Raw genomic sequence first — 26,089 nt, forward strand, 5'->3', positions numbered from 1 at the left:
TGATTCTGAAGGTAATAGTGATATCATTAGAACAAATGTCCAGCTTGTTGAGCCAGAGAACATTTGACAGGATCAATTACAGCAGGAAGTTTTTATATTATTCCCCATTCTTTCCCACCCTACCCCAAAGCTTTTGTTTGGACACCTCTGGAGTCAATAAAACCAGTACTGCTGAAAACATGGGAGGTGGAAATAATCCAGACCCTGAGCTGAGAAGGTGAGCCCTTTCATGAGAATCATTGTTGCCCCTTTGAGCCAGGAATATGGAGATTTAGAGTTGGAAGATATTTCCCATATCTGTTTCCTTTAGGCCCCTCAGCCATACCTAGCGAGTTTATTTTATACGATGGTACTGCAGAGCCAATTTAGGGAATGGCCTCCTAATTGCACAGCTTGAAGACCTCATCAGTGGGATTGCTTGGCAGTTCCAGCCACTTCTATTATTAAATATAAAATGGCATTCACAAAGGAAGAACCTGATTGGCCACTGCAGGGTGATAGGAGGCAGGAAGAGGACCCATAGAAATTAAAGCACTTAATTTTTTTTGAAGTCAGACTGTCTTCATCTTTTCCTATCGCTGTCTCACTCTCATTTTCTGCCCATTACAACTTGATGACTTTAGAAGCACTTTCAGATGACTTGGAACAGAAGTTTATTACCAGGGACATCATGAGGAAATATAAGTTACTCATTACTTTTGTGATTCTTTTGTGTTGTCTGGGGAATAGCATATGCTGTAACTAAATATTTCCTTCCTATAGCTTAGGAACAGTACATGAAGGATTGAATGTGCCCATTTCAACATGCTGATCTATTCCTCCATCTGTTGACTTGATTTATTTTCAAATTCGAGGATGTTTGTTGGTGCGCCATAGCATCACAGGGTCAGAGTTCATAGGATTGAGAGCCAAGAGACCCGAGAGGTCTTTGTCTTGGCCTTCTTATTTTACATGGCAGGAGACTCGGGCTCAGAACTGCTTACTGATCTGTCCAAGGTTACCCAGAAGGGAAGAAGCAGAGCTCAGATTTTCACTTTGATTCAAACTAAGTACTTCTTGCACAAACTGGAAGGTACTTTCAGTATCACCTAATGCAAATTCTCTATTTTGCACAAAGGGAAGTGGAGGCCTAGAGAGGGGAAATAATTCTCCCCAAGTCACACATCAGGTTTGTGGCAGGATTGTGACTTGAATCCAGGTCTTATGATTTCCAGCCCTGCATTCTTTCTATTGCACCATGAAAACAAAACAAAACAAAAAAAAAAACTCTTTTGCATTTGTTTAACATATGTCTTGACTGATAAATGATACAAGCTTATAGCTGCCATCTACAGACTTGCCTGCAGCTAGAGTTAATGATGGAAAAGAAAGAAACAGAAACCACAGCCTGATTTTTAGCCAAACAAGAAAAGTAGGAAAAAAAATACACTCAGTTCTTGCCCTCTTGCAGCAATGAGATTACTTAGAAATAAGGAGAAAAGCACAGGATTTGGAGTCTGAAAACCTGGGTTCAAATGTTGCTCGGATGCTTTACCTCACTGAACCTTATGATGCTTGCATTATACACACACACATATACACAATGTGATAGAACACTAGATTGAGTCAGAAAACCTAGACCCTAGTTTTGACGTGGGCACTGATAAACTGTGTTGTATTGGCCAAGTCAAATTCCTTAGCGAAGTCTATTCCCTCCTCTGTCAAGTAAAACATTTGTGCTAGATTATCTCCAAGGTCTCCAGCCAGCTCCAAAATGACTCTTAAGAGTTAAATAGACTTAAGACAACTTGAAATGAATCTTACCATTTAAAGTGATACAATGCTTGGAAGCTGGCCTTTCCTGACCTGTGAAGGCCTACATGCAGTTTACCTTCATTTGGCATTGGGTGGCTTGGGCTTATCCCTCACCCTTGGCTGGGATACTTTCTCAACCATAAGTGTAGGCTAGCCCCGTGCTATATTTTGAGACTTTACAGTTTGGATAGAGCTGCCAGAGCTTGCAATCTATTGTCATCGTCTTTAGTAGAGCCCAATTTTGCCTTTATACCATGACAAGGCATTAGAAGAATATTTTAGTGAAGGCTATTTATAAGAACTCCAAAGGACCCATGACCTCATCAGTTATATCTTCTCTCTATTGTACAAATTGTATCTATCCCATTAATGCTCTTATTCTATGTGGTTTTTGCTCACATCTTTTCATTGTTCCTCCCAAAGGGGTACAGCTAATGTGACCCATGAAACATTTGCAAGTAGAGACAAGAGAGTTTAAATAGGGCAACATGGTTTAAGGGAATTTGACTGAGAATCAGAGGACCTATATACTAATCCCTGCCTTGCCATTTCCCAGCTCTATGGTTCTTGGGCAAATCACTTTCTGTGCTTTTATGTTATCTTTCAAATGAGATCTGTGGATTGAATTTTTTTCTAGCTATGCATGAATGTAATCAAATTCAAAGCATTTTGTGTGTAAATGGTAGATTGTACTTTATGTGTGAAAAATAAATTGTTCAAATAACACATTGTATAAAACCTTCTTCTTTTTCTTTGAAAGTACTGACTTCTGCCCCAGTAGATTTAAAACTAATTTTCAAGGATGTTTTGTAAAACTGTGTACATATTTTATGTCTTTCTCAAGTAGAAATATATATTTTTATTATGTTTTTCCCTGTTTGTGAAATCAGAATTCTTTCATTATAGTATTGAAAACTAGAATCAGAAGCTCAAAATTCACTTTATTTGATGCTATATAGGTGGAGTATAATGTCATTAGTATTTTTTAAGCCAGCATGCCAGAATCTTTAAAAACAATTATTGCTGCTTTTTTGCTTTTACCCTATAGTTATTTCTCAAAGTACCCCATTCTTCACTTCTCACCATGTATCTTCTCCTGTTATACAGAAAAACAGTCAAGCAAAACCAGTTGATTCAGAAGTCATTTCTGATAGTATAGGCAGCTTTGTGTATCCTTAGTCCTCTACTTTTGTTTTGAGGGCAAGGAAGTCTCCTCTCTGGAATCAAGATAGGTATTGAACTTAAATTGACCTGGCTTATAATGTTTTCATATACATTATTGTAATCATTATGTATATTGTAATCCTTATTCAATTTTCCTCTCTCTTTATTAGTTCACCCAAAGTCTTCACATGCTTCTCTGTATTCCTCATATTTGTCATTTTTACAGTGCAGTAGAATTATACTATTTGTTTAGGAATTTTCCATTCAATAAGCACCTACCTTGTTTTCAGATTTTTGCTACTACAAAAGCATTTGTTGAAAAGTGCTTCTATGAATTTTTTTTATTTGAAAATTTTCTGTCCTGGACCTCTTTGGGATTCATCCCCAGAATTGGAATTGCTAGAATAAAGGGTTTGTAGTTTAGTGGCTTTCCTTACTCAATTCCAAGTCTTTTTTTTTTTTTTAAGAACTTTTTAACAATTCAAAGCTCTGTCAGCTGTATATTAATTTTCCTTTCTTTCTAGAGCCCTTCTAATATTAATTACTTTTATCTTTTATCATCTTTGCTAGTCTGATGGATGATGTGGTGTGAAATCTCAGTTGTTAAAATATGCATTTCTCTTTAGTGATTGGGAACATTTTTTCCCTTTTCAAAAGTTTTTGTTGATTTTTTTCCTTCCTCCAATATATTTTTTTCGAAGAGCCATCTTCTGTAGCAAGAATAAAATAGAGAAGGAAAAAGGCAATTCAGCAAAACTAATCAAGACATACCATATGCAAAGTGTTTAATTCCATAGTTTTCCATCTCTGCAAAGAAAAAAGCAATGTGCATTTTCTCATCTTTTTTTTTTGGGGGGGGGGGGAACCAAACTTGATCATCATAATTACATAGCATCCATTCTCAATTTTTCTTCCCATTTTACATGTTATAGTCATTGTGTATGTTATTTATCTGATTCTGGTTACTTAATTGTATCATTTTCAGGTAAATTTTCCTGTGCTTCTCTGCATTCTTCCTATTTGTCATTTTTTTACAGTGATATAATATTCCATTACATTCACATATCAGTTTGTTTAGCCATTCCTTAGTTGATGGGCATATGGCCTATTTCCTGTTTTTGCTCCTATGAAAAGTATAAATTTTTATTTACTATACAAATTTGCTTTTGTCTTTAATAAATGGTAAAATTATATGTATATATTTTGAATTGTTTTAGAATAAATTTCTTTATGGTTTATTATCAGTAAAGTTTGATTTGTAAGCCTTTTTTATATATCTACATATAAGCAGAGTTACATAAAAATTTTTTCGGTTTAAAAGGGGTCAAATCTGGAAAAAGTTTAAAAAAATTCTGATTTAAAAGATAAGGAGTTATGCTCTCAAAAGGCTAATTGACTTGCCAATAGAGGAGTAAGGAGAAAGGAATATGCACTTATTTAGCATATACTATATGCCAGGCCACAAAGTTAGTATTAGAAGTGTAATTCAAACTTTTTTTTCCTCCTTTAGTTAATTACCTTTCTAATATGCCATACCATCTCTTAGTCTATTTTGCTAGTGTCATGTGCTTTGTGGGTATTTTCTATTTTTCTTTATAAATTTTTAATTGTTAGTTTTTTTTCACATTACCTTTATTTCCAAATATATTTTTCCTCTCCCCAAAAAGTCCTCCCATATAACAGTGAATTTTAAAAAGTGAAGAAAAACAACTTAGCACGATTAAATGAGATATCATTTGAATTTTGACAATGCAATGTTCCACATATAAAAGATTTTACTAATGTGAAAATGAGAGGAAGACAACTTTTTAAATTTCTCTTCTAGGGCTGAGTTTTAGTTTTATAATTCAATTTTTTTTGGGGGGGGGTCATTCTTTCCATTTACATCCTCTTATTGAATGAATAAAAAACATTTATTACATATTTATTAAGTACAAAGCATTGTGTTAAGGGTTGGAGCTATAGAAAGATAAGCAACACAGTTCTTCCTCTTGAGGAGCTCACATTCTGTTATAAAGAGACAATATATCAGTAACAGATCAAAGGCAGAGTTCCCATTTCCCTTGGAATGCAGCAGCAAAGCACAAGGGAACATATCTTTTTCAATACTTCCAATGATAAAACCATATCCATTTCTGTCATTAAATCATTGGGCAGTACTAAGGAAAAGTATAAATATTTTGTAGCACATGTGACCTTTATTTCTTTTACTTTTGGAAGGTATATGCTTAGCAGTGGTTTCTCTGGGTCAAAGGATATAGACGTTTAATCACTTTTCCTAATTACTTTCTAGAGTGGTTGAGCCAATCATAGCCCTACAACAATATGTTTAAGTACCTTGTGGTTAATTGCAGCATTTTTTTTAAGGGTTGTTGATAATAATAGCTGATAAATCTTTTTAAGGTTTATCATTATTTTATTCTTATAACAACTTTCTGAGGTAAGTGCTACTGATGTTATTCTCATTTTAAATATGAAAAGTTGCCTTGAGATAAGATCACTCTTGACTTTATTATTGCTAAAGGTACTTAATAAATGTTTATTGATTAATTAACTGATGAAGATGTTTTCTGAGTGATTCAGTTCAAAGACAAAGTAAATTTATTGAGTCTCTACAAAGCTTTTTAAGCATAATCTTTATAATAATAATTATATATAATTATATATATAATGCATAATATATAATATATATAATATATAATTATATATAACATACTATATAATTATATTTATAATAATAATTATAATAATAAATAAGTTTAGCTTTTACAAGGTAATTTTTTTAAAATTAAAGCTTTTTATTTTTCAAAACATGTGTGGACAATTCTTCAACATTAGCCCTTGCAAAACCTTGTGTTCCCATTACCCCCCACTTTCCCCACACTCTCCCCTAGATGGCAAGTAGGCCAATATATGTTAAACATGGTAAAAATATGTTAAATCCAACATATGCATACATATTTATACATTTATCTTATTGCACAAGAAAAATCTAATCAAACCTAAAAAAAAAAAGGAGAAGCAAAATAAAATGCAAATAAACAACAACAAAAAGAGTGAAAATGCAATGTTGAATCACTCATAACTTTAGAAGATAAAAGGTGCAGCTAGCTTGAGGTGATGGACTGGAGCTGCATCAGAAATGACCCATGTATTAGAGTGTTTTCTTTATTATATTGTTATTATATTATATTATATTATATTATATTTTTATATATTACTATTATATTATATTATATTGACAGTATATATTATATAGTATTATATATATTTCTCGGTTTTGAGCTGTTCCTTAGTATGGCAGACCAGATATAGCTGCAGCATTGCTTAAAAATGAGGAAAAGTCACTTAATATATTGTAAGGCTCCTTACAATATATTAGTGAGTGGCAAGAGAGGTACATAAAAAGAGAAAAGAATGTCAATGAGAAATGAAAAATATGCAGAAGGAAGCCAAAAAAAAAAATTCCGAAGGAATTTTTCCTTTAAACAGAAGGGGTAGTTTTGTTACTACCTTGTTAAATAAAACAAACTAACAGAAATTCAAATACGATCCTTTATATTGAAGTATTTGTTAATAATTGTTAAGTTCATAATAAAAAAGAGAACCAGAAGAAGACTTTTAGTTTGTTGTGTACATCCTTCATGCAAGTTTTAAAGAAAAGCCAGAGGCAAGAATTGTAGTGGCTGAGAAGGTATGGGAGAGTTATTTGTTTTGCTTAAGGGGGCATAAATACCAATCACTAATCCATTAATACATAGAGGTACATATGTCGAAATGGATGTTGTCCTCTTAAAAGTAGATCTTTTAGGATTATCTTTCTGCCTGTTCTAAGATGATGTGTCTGGCTTTGACTTTAGGGCCAAAGTATGAGTCATGCCACGAAATAAGTCTTATGATTTTATAGACATATCCCAATTTTGACCCTAAACAGAATGTGTATTACATGTAGAGTGTACAGGTGAAAATGAAGGACATTTAAAGACTTCTAGTGCATTTTCTTCCTAATGAACCTGTGTATTTTGTTTTTCAGTTTCAATTATATCTGACTCTGACCCCCATTTTGGGGTTTTCTTGGGAAAGGTACATGAATTTACCATTGCCTTCTTCAGCTAATTTGCAGTTGAACTGAGGCAAACAAGGTTAAGTGGCTTGCTCAGGGTCAAGTAAGTGAGGCTGAATTTGAACTCAGGAAGATGAATCTTTGATTCAAAGCCCAGTGCTCTGTGCACTATGGCGCCATATGGCTATGAGGTATAACACAGGTATTAACTTTTTTTCTTTTTTTAACAGATAAGGACACTGAGGTTCGGGGAGGCTAAACTTGTCTATGATCACAAAGCTAATAGGTGGGAGCCAGTTTTAGAACCTGACCTCAGAACTTAATCATCATTTACCCATCTTATATGCTAGATTTATTCAAATGAGTTTTGGTTGTGTTCATAAGTCAGATACATCCCCTTATCACTACTCTTCATTCTGATCCAACACATATGTTACTGTAAAGGTTAAGGAGATGTAAAGATTGTGAGATGATACAGGAAGCTTAGTATAAGTACAAAGTGAATTGGCCCAGGGAACCAAGAAACTGGAGGCCTTATCCTTCTGCTACTAATGTGCTTTGTGACTGTGCACAGTTCACTCCCTGAGTTTTTTATTTTTTCTTTAGTTAAATCAGGAGATTAGGTCAAATAGTAATCTGTGATTTATGAATTAGAAGGTAAAGGTCTGCAACCATTGAGGATTTTCAAAAGAACATACTGAAAACCCTATTCTAAGACTGGCTTGAGCAGTGGCAGCATATTTGGAATAAGTATAAATTTAGAGAAATGCAGTGTCATATAGTGGAAGGAATATTGTTCTAGAAGTCTGAAGACACCTGTATTTAGATCCTGGCTCTGGATTCTGCTTAATTTTTTGTGAAAAGAGTTTTTTGTAAATCTAAAGGTATTTTGTAAATGTAAATTATTATTATGTCCTAAGAGAACAATTGAACTGGATAGGGCAGTCATTCAGATAAGTAACCTTTGGTTTCTTTGTATTAAAAAGAAAAAAACCTCAATTACAACAGGCAGTAAAATCATATTACTTTATAGCACATAAAGTGTTCTAAGTCTTTTAGAACCTGCACCTTGAATAGTGCTCTGCACAAAGTAGCCTTTAATGTTTCATGAATAAAATGTTGACTATGGAAACAAAGATATTTTGGGAATGGAAGAGAACAGATTTCATTCATTCCATTCCCTTCTCAGAGAAAATCATTTAATATGAACTTGAGATTATCTGGAGGAAGATGAGCTGGACTTAGAATTAAGATATTGAGGTCTTTAATAGGCTTTGGATGGGTCTCATTGTCAGATTTAACTCCCAGAAAATGTCTTTGGTGGAGGATGCTTTCATTAATTTTTCAGGCAGTCAATGAAAATTTCTCGGTTTTGAGCTGTTCCTTAGTATGGCAGACCAGGTATAGCTGCAGCATTAGTCATTAAAGGAAAAGACATTAAAGGAGATATTCAGAGTCCTCACCCCAGCACCTGGAGCAGTATGTGAGAGATAGATTTGGGCTTCCACAATGAAAAATATCCTGAAGATAAGAGCTGTTCCTAACCAAAATGGACTGGGAGGGTAATGGGTTCCACATATTTATGGAGCTTGGATAGCCACTTGTTAGGGATGTTATAGAGTATATGGATATGGATAAATTGAATCATCAGGGTTTCCTAACCAAAGGACCATGAATATGTGTGTGTGTGTGTGTGTGTGTGTGTGTGTGCTATTTTGTTAAGTATTTTTAGTATAATTGGTTTCCTTTGTAATCTCATTTAATTTTATGCATCTCAAAATATTGAGGATAGGTCCTTAGACTTCATCAGAGTGCTAAAAGGGTCCAGGACACAAAATAGGTTAAAAATCCCCAAATTAAATGATCTCTAGATACCTATACCTTTTAACTTCTGAGTGACTGTAATTCTGTGGTATTTAGTAAGTTGTGACTGTGTTTAAATCAACCTCCAAGAGCTGTTTAAGGTAGGTCATCAGCCCCTGAGTTCAAAGACAGAATTCCTTGGGTCCTTAAAGATAGACATTTTCGCCACGCCCATGAACACATAACCAGGCATTTCATCACTCAGGAAAAAGAATAAATAGGTTTGGTGTGAACACAATCTAGCACCTAAGGAGTTAAATTGATTTAATCTTTCACAATCGGCACTGGGAGATTTCTGGTCAACTGAATTTTTAACAGACAAAATCTTTCATCTGTCTTTACACCAATCTTTGCACAATCCAGCCCCCTCCCTGGAGGATTTATTGTGGTTTTGATCTGCATTGCCTCAAACCATTGAAATCTTTTCAAAGCAGCAGAAGTTTTTTTTTTTCCTTTTTTTTCTCCTTGTTACTTTTTTTTTTTTCTTTTGCAGTACCCTGGTACCAAGAGTGGACACAGTTTGCTATTCTGCCTGATCAAAGCAGTCTGCACCAATGTAACTTCCTGATCTTACGGGGAACAGAACTAAATGTTTCCATGTTCAGCTGAGATGGATCGCCAACTGTCGAAAGAGCAGTTGCATCTGGCAATAATTATTTACTAATTCTACTTACTGTTTGATCTGGTTTGCAGTGTACAGCTGCAGCTATCAAGGCCATAAGAGAAAGTGGAATGAATCTGAACCCAGAAGTCGATGGGACAGTAATTCGCGTTCCAATTCCCAAGTAAGTTAAGTGACTTTTGGGTGAAATTCATATAGTTCAACTGAATCCAGCAAATGTTTTTTAAGTGCATGGCTCTATTCTAGATCTGGGCATGTAGAGATAGATGGGCTATCCCATCGTGTTTTTATCATCTCTAGGATGTCAGAAATGGAAGCAATCCCAGGGGAAAAAATATCACTATTGGAGAGACTTTAGAACATTCATTATTAAGAAAGGAAAATGAATTTTAGAAACTGTCCCTTTATATGTCATTTTATACATGAGGAAGCAGGTCTAGAGATGACATGTGACTTGCCCAGATTCCAGTTTCCTGTAAATTCAGTAAATCTTTTATTCGGTGGCCAGTATATTAAAGGTGCTTTTGAAGATACTGAACAAATTGGATTAAATAGGCTACAGGCTTTGCTTTCAAGTTGCTCGTGTCAGTATCACATACACAAATATATTGATATGAGAGGGAATTAAGGTCAAAGTTAGAGTCTAGGCCAAGAGCTATGAATATCAAGGAGAAAGAAATTACTGTGTGAAAGAACATGGCTGTACACATGAATTATTTTACATTGTGTTGGATTTGGATTCAAGGGGAACTGGTTTACATTCTGCTCATGGCCCTTGGTAGCACTGTGGCATCAGCAAGTCACTGAACATTTTTAAGCCTCATTTTCCTCTTCCATAAAGTGTGGATAATAGGGTCTACTTTACAGGATTGTTATATGAGTTTCAAAGGAGTTGGTATGTATAAAATGCTTTGTAAACCTTAAATGTCAGCTTTTGAGGGCCATCATCCATGCCTTACTCCCTTGTAAGGGAATATCCAAGGATTCTGTTTGGGCTTTCTTCTCTCTTTTCACATTTTCTCTTCTTAATCTCATCAGGTCTTTTGGGTTTAACTATCGTATAGATTATTTCTAAATCTACTTATCTAGCTTTTTTGTCTAGGATTTCTAACTATGCTGGACAGCTCCACCTGGATTTCTCAAAGGCATCTCAAAATTCATTTTCAAAATGGATCCTCTTTCCCTTAAACCTAATCGTTCTGTTTCTTCCAGTTACCCAGATCCCTCTACTCTTCACTCTCACCCATTACTCATATATAATATATTGATAAGTCTTGTCATTTCTTATTCCACAACATCTCATGTAACATAAATATTTAAATTTTCTTCTTCATAAACCTATGGCCACTGTACTTCAAACCTTCATCATTTCTTATATAGATTATTGCAGTAACCTCCCAGTTGGCTCCCCGAATCCAATCTCTCAAGTTCTGTTCTCCCCAATCCATCTTCTACAGCTACCTTTTTAATATTCCAAAGATACAGGTTTGATCATGTTGCTTCTCTACTTTAAAAATTCCAGTGGTTCTCCAATCCTTCTAGAATAAAATACAAACTTCTGTCTGACGTTCAAAAACCTTTTATAAACTGATTCCAGGCTATCTTTCTAGGATGATTTAAATTCATCCTTTTCACACTTTCTAGTATCTTTGCTTCTCTACATATACAGTTCTCCATCTTTTGCCTCCATGCCTTTTCCCAGGATATCCTATATACTTGGAATATTCTCTACCTCTTGGAACCTCTTGATTCCTTAAGGCTATGCTCACATACTATCTTCTTCAAGTGGCATTTCTTGATTCCCCCTGTTGTCAGAGTCCTTCCCCCAGTCACTTTGTATTTATTTTGTATATAATTCTTGTGGTTATTTATTTGTGAACATGTCATATCCTACCAGGATAAATATAAACTTCTAGGGGACAGGGACTCTCATTTTTCTATTGGTATCCCTATATCTGGCACACTCCATGATATAGTCTATAGTGCTCTATAAATGTTTGTTTTGTTTTTGTTTTTAAACTGATTGATGAGGGACAGCTAGATAGCACAGTGGATAGAGCACCAACCCTGAAGTCAGGACGACCTGAGTTCAAATCTGGTCTCAGATACTTAACACATTCCTAGCTGTGTGACTCTGGGCAAGTCATTTAACCTCAATTGCCTCAGCAAAAAAAATTAAAAAACAAAACAAAACTAATTGATGGAATGCTTCAAAGAGGAAACATCTGAAAAGTGGAGCTGATTTCCAGTTCAGTCAAGTGAAACAATTAAAGTTAAATGTAAGACCCTGTCTTACTCTTGCTGTCCTTAGAGAAATTATAGTTTGGTTTGGAGAGTTGAGAAAAATAAATATAATAATAATTTCTCATATTTGTATATTGAAGTAAATAGCATGAGAATAATCATTTCCATTTACAGAAAAAACCAAGGCTATGTGATTTACCCATTATCACATAGCTAGAAAGTAAACAAGGCCTGGGCTTAAACCTAGATCTTTTAACTTCCAGTTACCAGTTACACAGGTTACTGTGTTATACTATTTCTGCTTCCTAGAGAATCATCAATATCATAAGTCAGTTAAAAACAAATTTTTAAGAGGGTTCAGTTACATGTTGCCCTCCTTTGTCAGAAAAAGAGGAGAGATTATTTCCTTGGGAAAATCTGTTAAAAGGAGTAGCATGTGAGATAGGCCTTTTGAGGATTTTGGCTGGTAGAATTGGGCAGAACATTCCAGCTAGAGGGACCAGTATAAATAAGTTCTTGGGAGTGGGAAAGACTCAGCAAGTAGTACTCATATTGTTTGCTTTCTTTGACCTCTGTCCATTGTTAATGACCATATTGACCAGCCATTAGCCTTTGTCCATTATGGATCATAGAGTAATTTGTTGATGGATTTCTTACTTTAAGATTCTTGTGGATCTTTTTTCAATCTATATGTCCATCATTCCATCTGTTTTTATAAATGATCAGAGTAGCTCGCTGTGATACAAAGTTAGTTAGAATATGGGTTTTAGACTTCATGAGATTAAAGTAAAATTTCAGAATGCTTTCATTTTGGCCCCTAAACCAGCTTATCAAGTACCTTCTGCCTCCCCTACCCTATTAGATTCTAAATAGGTGCCTTAGTTCTTGTACACTCTTGTACACTCATATTAATATTATTGTCCAGATTAGTGGCACATTGCACTGGGATGAACCCTCAACTAGGAGATAGGAGAACCAGCTTTTAGCTGTGGCTTTGCCACTAGCTATCTGGTCAGGCAGTCCTGGTTCAGTCATTTGCTTCCCTAACCTTCATTTTCTTGTACTGAAAATGAAGAGTTAGACTATATGATCTTACAAGATCTCTTATAGCACTGAGATGCTGTTTTCCTATGTTTTAACATCTAATGGAACATTGATTAAGTACTTATTATGTGTCAGACATTGTCTTAAATGTTTTGGATGCATATATAAGCAGGTAACATAGTCCCTGTGCTCAATGAACAGAATTCTAATGAGGGAAGTTATCATAGAAAAGGGAATTAAAAGATGAGAAGTTGGGGGTGAGGTGGTAGTGCAGTCATATGTGCTATGGCGTGATGTGGCAGTAGCTAGGATGTATTGGAGAGGACTAGTTCTGGGCAAGTTAAGGCAAAATTTCACCTACCAGATCATGTTATCCCAGGTGAGGAGTTTGTTTTGTGTAGAGTTTGTGGATGGGAGATGAAGATGTTGACTGAAGTGGAGTTGGCTAGTAAATAATCCTGTAGTCTTATGGACCCTTTCTCTACTTATATCCTATGGCTAGTTTTCCTCTATTTAATATTAGAGTTTTTCTAATTCCATTGTTCTATTCTCTAAGTTTTGACATTCTCTAAGGTCTTGTGCGGTGCTCGCTGCAAGATTTGGTATGATTAAACATACATTGTTGTAATGGATCTGTCCTCCAATGCTAAGGCCCATTCATAAGGATATTTGTATGTCAAACATCTTATTTGCACATTATAGAATTCTGCAATCCCAGAAAATTTCTTCATTCCTTTCAGTTTGAACTATATAATTTCAGACTGAAGGATAGGGGAGTTTAACTACCATTTGCAAAGGCAAAGGAATCTATTCCATTAGAGTAGGGAATGATGGTAATCCAAGAAAAATGACAAAACAAACATTTCTGCTTCTGTAAACTCTATTTTATAAATTTTTTTTTCCCCTTCCTTCAACAGGGTAGGTAAGGGTCATGAGGACATTATTGAATTATGTTTGGGGGAGTTTTCCAGCTAAAAATTGCTTTCTCTGTTCTTTATTACAAAGGCAAAATAACATGATTTGGAAAACTGATGTAGGAGTAAGATGACCTGGGCTCTTACTCTGCCTTTGCCCCAATTTGGTTACCATAGATAAAATATTGGTGTCCTTTTTGTCAGTTATTTCATCGACATACATGACACACATACCTAGAAGAATAATGTGGGGGTAATAGGGATAATGTATTAAATGTTTTGAATTCCTAAAAAGGTAGAAACTATATAAATACAAGATATTAATGTTATAGAAAAAATATCTATTACTTTGAATCCATTTAATGGAATCTTTGAATTAATTGTGCTAACACATTTATCAACTTTAAATAACTATATAAATGAATTATTAATGATAGAATTATAGAATAGATCTTCATATTTCTGATACACACACACATATATATATTTACATTTTCATATACACACACAGATTCTGGGGGGGGGGGATGTGCAGAAAAGGGAGAGGGGAGTCTTCTGATCCCTTATTTTGGCCCAGTGGTGTGATTTGGAATCTCAGAGTCTTTCCCATTAAGAGTACAAGCTCTGGTCAGTTCCACCAAGTTGGAAAGGCTTTCCATATCTGTCATCTTCTGTCACTCTAGGACTATCCCATGTGCAAAGAGGTGTGTAACCAGAGTATTCCATTAGGATTTGTGAACTACAGGAAAGTCTTTAGTGTATTGAATATTTTTTTTCTGGAAAACTTACAGAAACATTGACAAATGTCACTTAGAATGAAATAGCTTGGTTAGACAGTGATTTGTACCAGTTAAGGAAGTGCTCACACAAATGAGATTGTTTTGAAATATATTCATAAATCTATTCTTTCTTTTAAAAAATATTTTAATGGTATATTATTTTTCCAGTTACAAGATGGTTTTTAACATTCATTTTTGTAAGATTTTTAAGTTCCAATTTTTTTTTCTTTCTTCCTCCCTTACCTTCCCCCTTCCCAAGATAGCAGACAAACTGATAAAGGTTATACATGTTCAGTCAATTTTTAATATATTGCCATATAAGTTATGTGGGAAAGAAAACTCAGAACAAAAAGAAAAAACTGCAAGAAAACAACAATAATGAAAAGGTGAAAATAGTATGTGTGACTATCCACACTCAGCATCCATAGTTCTTCTCTGGATGTGGATGGTATTTTACATCTAAAGTCTATTGAAATTGTCTTGTATTGTCTGGCTAAGAAGAGTTAAGTCTATCATAGTTGATCATCACATAGTCTTGCTGTTACTGTGTACAATAGTTTCCTGCTTCTGCTTACTTCACTCAGCTTCAGTTCATGTAAGTCTTTACAGACTTTTCTGTACACTCTTGTCTTTAATAACTCTTTTGTATGATGATTTAAAGTTTACAAGTACTTATCTCAAAATAAACTTGTGACGTAGATAGCACAAATACTATTGTCTTTATTTTACAGATGAAAAAACTGATACCTAGAATTGAATGTCTTCTCATGCCCTCATTTTTGTACTAGGTTTCTTTTTCTTCTGCCATTTTTTTTGGGATAGATAGAGCTGAGCCATCAACTCTGATTATCTTTGAATTGGCATACTTCCTTTTGCTTTGATTCCAGATCATGTCCCAACCTTCATATCACATCTCCTCTCAAATCATCCACCTGCCTATCCATTTTTCCCTTCCCTAGTTATCACTCCCCTATTTGTGTTGTTTTCTCCTACCATATTATAAACTCCTTGAAGGGAACAGGCATTTATTAAGCACTTACTTATGTTCTAGGCACTGTGTATACACTTAACAAATAGCTGATCTTCATAACAATTTTGTATTATCATGTTCATTTCACAGTTGGGGAAACTGAAGCAGACAAGTTAAGTGACTTGTGTATGGTCACAAAACTAGGAAGTGTCTGAGACTAGATTTGAGTTTAAGTTTTCCTGATTCTATGTCTAAGGCTTTATCAATCTAGCTGACTTCCTTCAATTTAGAGGTATCCCCAAAACTTAGTTCATTGAAGCCTGTCACAAAAGTGCCTCCTAAATGTCTTTTCCTTCATTCATATATTCATTCAGCTCAGGTTACTATAGTCTGATTTTAATGAATATAGACTTTATTCCTTGAATATGAACTTTAAGGAAATAAGAAATTTCTTGCAGGTAAATCCCAAACAAAAACAACTAATTCTATTTCTTTTAATACCTTTGTTTCTTTGATGAGGAAAAGATTAGAGACCTTGGTCCTATTCTTTTAAAAATAATTTTTATCATCTTTCCACTCAGGACTCTTTTAGTCCTGACATCCTGGGAGCAATTGAAATAATTGCTGTCATTTGCCCCTATGCATTTGGAAGTTAATGTGCCTTCTGCCTTTTTGAAGGAGGGGCCTGATGATCAAGAAAATTCCACCCAGAATCTTTTGTCTAGGACTTTCCTACCCTTAATTGGTAGACTGCTGACCATAAAGTTTCATATAATATAATGGAAAAATACCAGTGAATTCAAGTAAAAATAATAGGTATAGATTTCAAATTCCAGTTCTGCTTTTTTCCTCTTTGGGACTTTGAGAGAATCTCTTTCCATCTCTGAGCCTTAGTTTCCCTTAGTTTCCCTAGATTGTACTCGGTGTGCTCTAAGTTCCTTCCCATTTGAAATCCTATGATCTCAGCTGAAATACTGTAACCCAAATTCAGTCTTTCCAAAGTTACTTTCCTATAATATGATGAGCCCCAAATGCTGCCCTCCTCCATCTATGTGCATTTACTATATCTGTCTTGTGGTTGATTGTGCTAGAGGGATAGTGTGTCTGAATTATACATTCCAGGAAATATTGGTAATATCCTCTCACACACACATATACACACGCATACATGGAACTTTGGCTTTCTCTAAAGAGAAAAATCAGTTAAGAATGACTCAAAGACCTCATTTTGGATCGAGAGCCCACAAATTTCCTTTGAGCAACTGCAGCTGTTTACAGTGGAGTTTGCTACTTCTTTCATTACAACCCATACCAGCCATTGCTGTTCATTTTTGAGTAATTCATTCTGTCGGATAATTTTCCACACATAGAGCTCTTTAAAAGTAAGTGTCTGGTGGGCCTCCATCAATCTGCAGGACACTTCTTTCTTTTATTTGGCCTTGTCACATCCAAAAGAGAACCATCTTTTTCAAGAGAAGATGTATTTAAGCTCTGGAGAGGCCCACATGTTTCCATGGTTTGCCTTGTCTGAATAATTGCAGCATACTCCTAAGACAGGAGACCCAGTGTTTAGGCACCTGCCTGCCTGATTGAAAGACACAAAGAGAAGCAATCAGCTTTCCAGACACACTTCTAAAGGAATTGAGCTTTCAACAGAAACTGGAGAGAAAGTTGTCACCAACACCTATGCAAAACGTTGCATAAATAAGAGGCCACTTCTGTCCTCTTCTCTCTGATATCTTCTTCCATCACCTAATAGACTGATTTAAAATGCAAAGAAAGTTGTCAGCAATCTTCCAGGTTAGATAGCATCATTAACGTGTCTAACCCCTCTGAGCAGACACCCCTCCTGCTGCACTCAGATTGGAAGAGGCACAGGGACAACAGTGACTAATTACACATCTACACGGGCTCAGAATTTCCCATACCACTGATGGGGTCACAGCATTGTCACAGCACAGTTCTTTTAGAGCAGGGCTGGATGCAGTAACCTTGATCAGCCCACAGCTGCAGTGCAGCGTTCAACTCTGGTGCCACATTGTAGGAGGGACATTGGCAAGTCAGAGCCTGTCCAGACATTGACTAGATTGGGGGAGGAGACTATAAATGATGCCATACAAAGATTAATTGAAGGAACTGGAAGTATTTAGCCCAGAGAAGAGAAGACTTGGGGCATGATGTTATTATCATCTTCAAATATCTGACAACTTGTCAAGACTTAATTTTCTTGGCTCTGGAAGGCAAAACCAGGACCAGTGGGGAAGAAGTTATAAGGAAGCAAATTTCAACTCAGTGAAATCTGGTAGGATTTGGGAAGTGGAACGGGTTTTCTCAAGAGGTGGTTATATCTTATATCGCCAGAGGGTCTTCACACCCAGGACAGATGGTTCTACCTTGTTGTGGTTCCACCTCAGGTGGAGGCAAAAGTTGTTGACCTCTAGAATCTCTTCTGACTAATTTCATATTTTAGTAGAATGTACAGAGTCCTAGATTTTGAGTAAAAGATCTGTTGAAATTTGGGTTTTGCCACATTAAGTAGTTGCATGACCTTGGCCAAAATGCCGTTTCTCTTGGCCTCAGTTTCCTAATCTGTCAAATGAAGGGATTGGACTCTATGACTTTTAAGGTCCAAGAATTAGATCAATTCTCCTATAATAACCTGTCATTGTTTTGGGTAAAAAGGTTAACAACAAAAGGTCCAATTACCTAAATGGGAGATGGCATTATATTTGTCAGACAGATGGGGATGCATGAGCTCTGTGACCTCAAACCAAGATGCATAGGAAATCAGGCCACACTGCACAAACAAAAACATTTCCTTCAAGTCCTCCGAGCCCCAAGTCCCCAGGCTGCCCCTGTCTGAAAACAATAAAGCTGGTGACTATGCTCATGGCAGATTGCCGTCCTGCTCTTCCCATCTCTGGGGAGGAGTTCTTTTCACAGAATCCCAGCAGGAAGATGGCTAGATTCACACTCCTATATTTCCCCTTGCCCCTTAAGAAGATTAGAGATGAAGTACTGGAAAATCCCTTTCCCTAGAACAGCAGAACATTCTTTTTCTCTGGAATCTATTTGTGTCATTTCTTTTGCTAGATCCTGGGCCTAGAAGGTTTAAAGTACAGTAGTTCTCATTTAATGCATAGGATAATTTTGATGTGTCTTTTAGATTTGTAAGCACCTTGCTCACAGGAGCTTTGTAATGTAGGGGGAGAATTTCATGCTTGAATTGGACATTGAATGAAGAGATATTACAACAATTAGAGATGGGGAGGCGGAGGAGGAGGGTATATTTACCAGAGGACAGAAGACAGGCTGCCCAAATGTAGTTGCTGGGGAAAACAGGATGAGATTGGCCACTCTGAATTGTATAATTTGCTAGGAATTTAGAGGGCATGAAAGGGGTATAGTGTGAAATGAGATAGACTAGAATCAAATTGAGCAGGGCTTTGAAGGTCAGGCCTAGAAGTTTGTATTTTATCCTGTAGGTTGTAGGGAACCTGATAAGATTGTTGAACTTAGATTTGAACTTGGAGATCTAGTCCAGTTCTCTTATTTTACAGATGACGGAGTTTGAGACTCACAAAGTATATTTTTCAAAGGTTTAGACAAGGAAAGGTTTTAATTTCATGAGAAAAAAAAGTGGGTATATTGGTATTCTGCTTCATTAGACTGACATTCTTGAGGACAGGGACCAGATCTATTTTTGTAAACCCCAGTACTTAGCACAGCCTGGAACACAGTAGGCACTTATATATGCTAGCTGACTTAACTGTCACAACTGCTGTTTTGAATTCCTGCTTTGGCAGCGAAAGCATTCTTTAGATTAGGAAAATATCTGGATATTTTCAGATCTTAAGAGATGATGGTTCATTAATAAAAAGATCTTCACTTTATAATAGACATTGTAACTAAGAGCATAGAAATTGAAAAACACCAAGATTAGTAGAGTATTGATTATTTATTATAACTAGGGTTCTTAACTTTTTTTGTATCATGGATCCCTTTGGCTTTCTCAGAAACCTATGGATCCCTTTCTCCTTATATGTTTTTAATTGAAGGAAATATTAATTTCAGTTAGAATTTAGTGAAAATAAAGATATATTTTTTTCCCATCTAAAGTCAGGAACCCCTAGTAATTTAAGGGGTCTTTGAACCATAGATTAAGATCCTTGTTTTGTAAATTCTTATCTCAGTGGTGGCACTGTAGGCTAGTGGAAGGAACACCACACCAGGTTGAGATATTAGAAGGTTTGGGTTTGAATCATGCTCTCCCACTTATTGACCAGTTCTCTTTGAATAAGTCATCAGACCTTTTGGGCCTCAGTTTCCTTATCTGTAAAATAAAGGGACTAAACTGGTTTTAAGGTCCCTTTCAGGAAGGAAAAGGCTGACAGTGAGGTCTGGATTGGAGAAGCATAAATTAAAAAATCCAGAGATCTGATTGAAGATCTGTTAGGCATGTAGATAGTACTCCTCTGGTACTTAAAGCAAGTCAGTAGGAAAAATACAGAGTCTAGGAGTCTAGGAAAAATAGACTCCTCTTTATAAAGTGTGCCCTGGACAAAGTATAACACATTGCAACCATCATCTTGATCACTGAGTTGGGATCAAGAGATCTTGGTTTGTTCCAGTTCTGGCACTAAGTGATGTAATTTGGGGCAAGTACCTCTCCAGTCCTCAGTTTCCTCCTCTGTAAAATTGTCATGATCATTCTTAGCATGCTGCTTCATAGAGGCATTGTGAAGAAGGTGTTTGGTAAATGGTAAGCTTTGTACAAATGCCAAACTGAAGTCTTTGGAGGCATGCAAGTAACCCTGGGCTTTAGAAAGAATTGTCAAAGATGAAGCTTTCCCTGTTCCTTGTACCTAACTGAAAGGGATCTATCCCTTCCTTAATTTATTGTAACATTTTGCCTTGATGGCTACTTGGAACTACTTCCAAGTAGTTCTTTCTTGCATCATAGTTCATTAATTGACTGGTTTCTATTTTCTTAATAGAAAACCAAGATTGTGAGGACACAGATGTATTTTCCCCTGCCTTAAATGTAGTAAATGAAAAGTATTTGCAAAATTGGGCTATGATTTTAGCACCTGATATAGTACTTTGCAATTTAATGTATTTGAATCTATATATTAAATGCTTGTTTTGTATGAAACATTATGATGGGAAAGATAAAAAGTATAACCACAAAGTCAATACTTAATATATATATTAGTTCTAATGCTGTTTTCTAGTGCCTTATCACACACAGGCCACATAGGGTTCTTACAGACCCTACCATTAGGCAAATAGTGGTAGTGGTAGTGAAAAGACTCTCAAGTATGATTCTGGAGAAGAACTTAGATATATCTGATGTCTGTTGTCAAGGTTGTAGAAGCTCATTATAGACTGATAGATTTTTTCTATAATATTTCTCAAAGACCATGTAGTAAGCTGCAGATGGAGTTGCTCCCTTGTCTTAGTGAAAGAAATATTCTCCTAGAACACAGTACTTTTAAAATATATTCCCAATATCTGGCACGGTGCTTTGATAGTTCAATTTTTTATACATATTCATGTCTGCTGTAGGTAAAGCACTGTGCCAGGTTGCAGGGAAGATATCAAGTTTGGACCCATAGTAAGTGCTTGGTAGATATTAATTGAATTAAATTGGAAACTTCTTAAAGTCATTTTCCATAAGTGTAATCAGAAAACCATTTAAAGTTGAATGTCCTTCCTAATAGCTATCTTTTGAAGTCATTATATCTATGTGTGTTGCCTTCTCTTCCTTCATCACCTGGTAGATAGCTCTATGTACATTTGTCCTACTGATGTGTAAATAATAGGAAGCACTTATCTTACTGTGGGGACTCTTGTCTGCCACGTGTTGGGAGTGGGGCGTGCCCTTTGCACATTGTTCCAGGGGATATGTTTAAGGAGTCCAGGAAGGTGTCTGTCTTGGATGTATCAGGAAGACCTAACCAGCAAAGTTTGTCTAAACAATGCCTCACCCTGTGGCCAGGGCCAAACCTGCTGAGTGGTTAAAACCTTTGTATTGTGTCATGGGGGATCTCTGACCCTAACGGAAGGGGCTGCTGTATTCATCAGCTGGCACTACGCCCAGCTGGAGGGTGGATCCTGTGCTGTGTCTGGAGCCCTTCTACATTAAGTCTGTGGAGTCCTTTGGAATGAGGGGAACACTATCCCTGCTGTACTCTGCCCTATTGTACCACCACACACCTTCCCTGCACAGAACACATTTGGACTGGTATTTTTACTTTTAAGAACAACATTTGAGAAGGGACACTGACAAACTGGAACACTTCCAGGGGAGGACAGTCAGCATGGAGAGAAGGCTTGAGATGATAAGAGTAACAGATTTTAGAGATGGAAATCAACAGTAGAAAATTTCAAGGCTAATCAAAGCATGGTATTTTCACCTTTTTGTTATTGTTGTTGGCTTGCTTTTTTTCTTTTTTGTGATTTCCCCCCCCCTTTTGATCTGATTTTTCTTGCACATCATGACAAATATGGAAATATATTTAAAAGAATTGCATAAATTTAGCCTATTGCTGTCTTGGGGACAGAAATAAGGGAAAGTAAAGGAAGGAGGGAGAAAATTTTGGAACACACAGTTTTACAAAAATGAATGTTGAAACCTATCTTTACATGTATTGAGAAAAACAAAATACTATTAAAAAATTATCTGGGCTGGAGCTTCCTTATTTAAAGACAAGAAACAAGGACCCAGAGAGGTTAAGTGAACTTGATATAGACTGTAGCTAAATGAGCATTTGAGCTCCTTTTATTCCAAATATGGTGCTCTTTCTACTATATTATTTTTCCTATCATTTCACAGTATCATAGGATGACAAATTTAGAGCTGAAAAGGATTTTAGAGACCATTGAATCCAGCTCCTTCTTTTGACAGATAAGGAAATTGAGGTCCCTATAGGTAAAGTGACTCTCTGAGGGTTACCCCGCTAGTATCTGCAGCAAGCTAGTATGAGCACTTGAACTCAGGTCTTCCTAGTTCCATTTGTAGTACTCTGTCCTCCTAGCTGCCTCATTGAAAGATCTAAGCCAGGAATAGTGGCCTACACTTATGGTTCCTATTATTGGGAAAGTTGGTTAAGTTAAGGAACTTAGTTGTAAGAATAAGGCTAAACCAATTGCATGTCTGAGCTAAGTTTGACACCAGTATTGGGGGCCCCTCCGGCTTAGTTCAGGAATAAAGTTGCCCAGGGAGGCTTTTAATTACAGGTTGGGTATCTATGGTGTTTGACCAGGCCTGGATGGGGTTTTACCTCATTCCCATTTATATTAAAGATTCTCTTACAATTTTTTCTTCCCTCATTTTTCCCAGTGTTATTTGACAACTAAATACCAGTAATGGTAAATATTCCAGTATAATTCTGTCAGAATAAGTAGGAGAGAGGGAGTATTCTTTGCAAATAAAAGAAAGTAAGAGGGATTTAAGAATAAATGAAGGAATTTTGATCAAGGTATAGATCTCAAGGGTTGAAGGAGAAGAGAATATTCTAGGAGAGAAAAGTCATAAGAAAGGTTATAGAGTTTACATTGTTCATGGTTAGAAGAGGGAAGGAGAGGGAGAATACCTGTATGACTTGAACTGAAGGTGCTTATATTCCCCAGTAGAATGTAAAATTCCTGAGGGCAGATACTGTTTTTCCTTTGGTCTTTATATTTGGCTTGTCTCACACAATATCTTGCTTAATCAAAACTTATTGGATTGAATGGATGAAGCCCTTGAAATGCTGTAAGAAACAAATATGTCTCTAGTTTCTAAGGGCACTGAACCCAGCAGTTTATAGTAGTAGTTTCTTCCCTAGCAAGAAAAATGCTAATATCCAGGACCATCTTTTAACAAAACTATGAAATATAAGAAAAAGTTATCTTCAGTCTTTCTACAACCTTTGTTGTTTTTGCCATTTTACTCCCTCGGGGGCTCTGTGATTGATAAGGTTAACAATCATCATCAACAAGCTGGAAATGATTGAATTAAGATTTTGTAAAAATTTGAGTTATTTGTGCCCTACTTCCAGGAGTATTTTCATTTCCTGCAATTGTGGAGTAATAATGGTGGTAGTGGTGCTGGTGTGGTGGTGATGATGATGTGATATTAGCCTTATGGCACTTTACAGTATTGGAATTATATTCACAATCTTTTACTCTTTGGAGCCTCATAAGCAGCCTGTGAAGTAGTCAGGGCAAGTAGTGTTTTTCCCAGAGATTTAATGACTCCCCAAAATCACATAAGTACTGAGTGATAGAAGGAAATCTTCCAATTCTAAGGCCAAGATGTTTTGTTACATTTTAGTGGGCTATGTTTAGTTTAAGATTAAGTTTACTTTTAGTTTAAATTTAAATGACTTCCCACTGACACAGATTATTCATAATGTTCTTCCTGGCATTACAATATGATTAGGGTTTGAGTTTGGTTTTTTGGATAGATCAAGTTTCAATTTTCATGCTCCTTCTCTGTTTCTTTTGCTTTGCCAAAAAATCGAACCTGAAAGAAGAACATCATTGGTGATTTTCATTAATTGGATTGAAAATCACAAAAGCAACATGAGCTAGTCCAAATTCCTAAATTACTGACATGGTAGTTAAATCTCAATCCCCCATTCAGCTCTGGGATTCATATTTTTTACTTTGAAAGTATATTCTGCCTAGAATCTAAAAAATATTCATTTAGGCACAACTTAGGTGCCCAAATGTATGTGATTTATGTACAGTGCCCTCTTCCCTTTCTCATGAATGGGGTATTCTGACACACGATTTTCATTGTGGTATATTCTTTGTTCTTCAAAATGCTCCCTTTTCCATTGTTCTTTAAATTTCTTTAAACTTTTAACAAGGAGATTGAATGGGTAGTTTTAAAGGAGGGAAGGTAAGAATGTGGAGGCATAGGTACAACAGCATACAGGAAGAGATACCCACATTGTGGCTCACAGGGAATCTTAAAAATCACACATCTTAAATCGATAAAGTTTGCAAACTATAATAATGTACAATAAAGTACTGTTTAATGAAAAGAACCAAGTGCTCTGGGAATGTGGACTCTGATCTATTTAGAGTTCAAGTCTGCCACTAAGTTGTATGATATTGGAAAAATAGCTTATCCTCTCTTAGTCTCAGTTCCTTATTCTGTAAAATGGTAGTACTAGTTTTTGTACCTACTCATCACAAAAGATGATTGTGAATAAAGTGAAGTATAAACTGTAAAGCAGCCTTATTGGACTGGTGATATTACTGGTATAGGGAACCTCTACAGAAAAAACTACCTGCACCAAAGCAGATCAATAATGCATCTCTAACTCCTAGCCTTAGAGAATTGCCTGGAACACTGCTCATGGTGACAGTCAATATGTGTCTTTGGCAGATTTGAATCCAGCTCTTCCGGACTCTAGGATTGTTGTCTTTCCACTATTTCTCCTCTCTTCATTAGTTCTGCTGATTTGCTTTATCTTATTCTGATTTGTATTACAGCTACTATGCAAATGTATAAACATTTGTTTCCTCTTTTTTTAGCTTTTTAAGGGTGGAAACTGTACCCTTCCATTTTTATGTCCTCTGCAACAGACAAGGAATCTTATGCATATATCAGTGCTTAATAAACCACTATTAGATTGAGTATAGTGCTTTAAAATTTACAAAGTGTTTTTATGTCCTGAAAAAAATGTTTGATCTGCCAAATATTCCTGTGCAGGAATGCAAATATTCTTATCCCTGTTTTAAAGATGAATCACATAACCATGAAGAGTTCATAGTACTCACAAAGGTCACCCACACCCAGTCAAAAAATCTCTTCTCTCATATGACAAATGGCTATCCAATCTCTACTTGAACCTGAGGCTCAGAGAGGTCATGGGCTTTAACCCCAGTGTTTCTGTACCTGGGCATGATCAGGCTTTCTAACTCATTGTTTTTCTCTTTTCAGCAGCACCTAAAATATAGTAACAAATATATATATATATATTTTTTTTTAATGTCCCTCTGCCCACTTTGTTGATCAGAGTTACAAGGGAACACAGAGAAATGTTGGTCAAGCTTGCAAAGCAGAACACAAACAAGGCTAAGGATGCCCTGAGGAAAGTGCGGACCAATGCAATGAATAAACTGAAGAAATCCAAGGATACAGTGGCAGAAGATACAATTAAACTAATAGAGAAACAGGTAATTGCTATTTCCAGATCAGCACATAAATGTATATAAATTGTACACAATAGGCTGTAAATTCCATGTGGCACAAGCAAGGATGTAATAATTATAGGCCTCATCACAAAATGCATATGTATGTCACAGTGATGTCTTCCCACCATTCCAGTGAAGTGACTAGTGCAAATATTGTCCCCATTTTATAGATGAGGAAACTGAGGGCTATAGAAAGGAAGTGATCTGCCCTAAGGTACACAGGAGTCAAATGGGAACTAGAGTCAAGGCTGGAATGTATGGAAGAGAAGAAGAATCATTGAACTTTTGATTTGGAAGGTTCCTTAAAAGTCATCCATACCTCAGAGAACCTAAATTACTTGGTGTGGCTACATACCTCCTAAGTGTCAAAGCCAAGACTTGAACCCAGCTTCCTGACTCTAGAATCAATAATTCCTTCCTTCCTTCCTTCCTTCC

General features: G+C 36.1%; 1 protein-coding gene across 4 annotated transcripts in view; it reads left to right on the plus strand.

Annotated features, from left to right (window-relative positions):
• The window catches only part of MRRF (mitochondrial ribosome recycling factor), a 52,976-nt gene that overhangs the window by 17,379 nt on the left and 9,508 nt on the right, over positions 1–26,089 (plus strand). For 2 of the 4 annotated variants that reach the window (XM_012553680.3, XM_012553681.3), the window contains exons 5-6: positions 9,578–9,669; positions 25,477–25,636. In XM_012553680.3, the coding sequence (XP_012409134.1) occupies positions 9,578–9,669; positions 25,477–25,636 (252 nt within the window). The remainder of the gene's footprint in view (positions 1–9,577; positions 9,670–25,476; positions 25,637–26,089) is intronic. The other 2 variants (XM_012553682.3, XM_012553683.3) reach the window with 1 other exon arrangement.

The sequence above is a fragment of the Sarcophilus harrisii genome, chromosome 2 (assembly GCF_902635505.1).
Source record: "Sarcophilus harrisii chromosome 2, mSarHar1.11, whole genome shotgun sequence".
Lineage (NCBI taxonomy): Eukaryota > Metazoa > Chordata > Mammalia > Dasyuromorphia > Dasyuridae > Sarcophilus > Sarcophilus harrisii.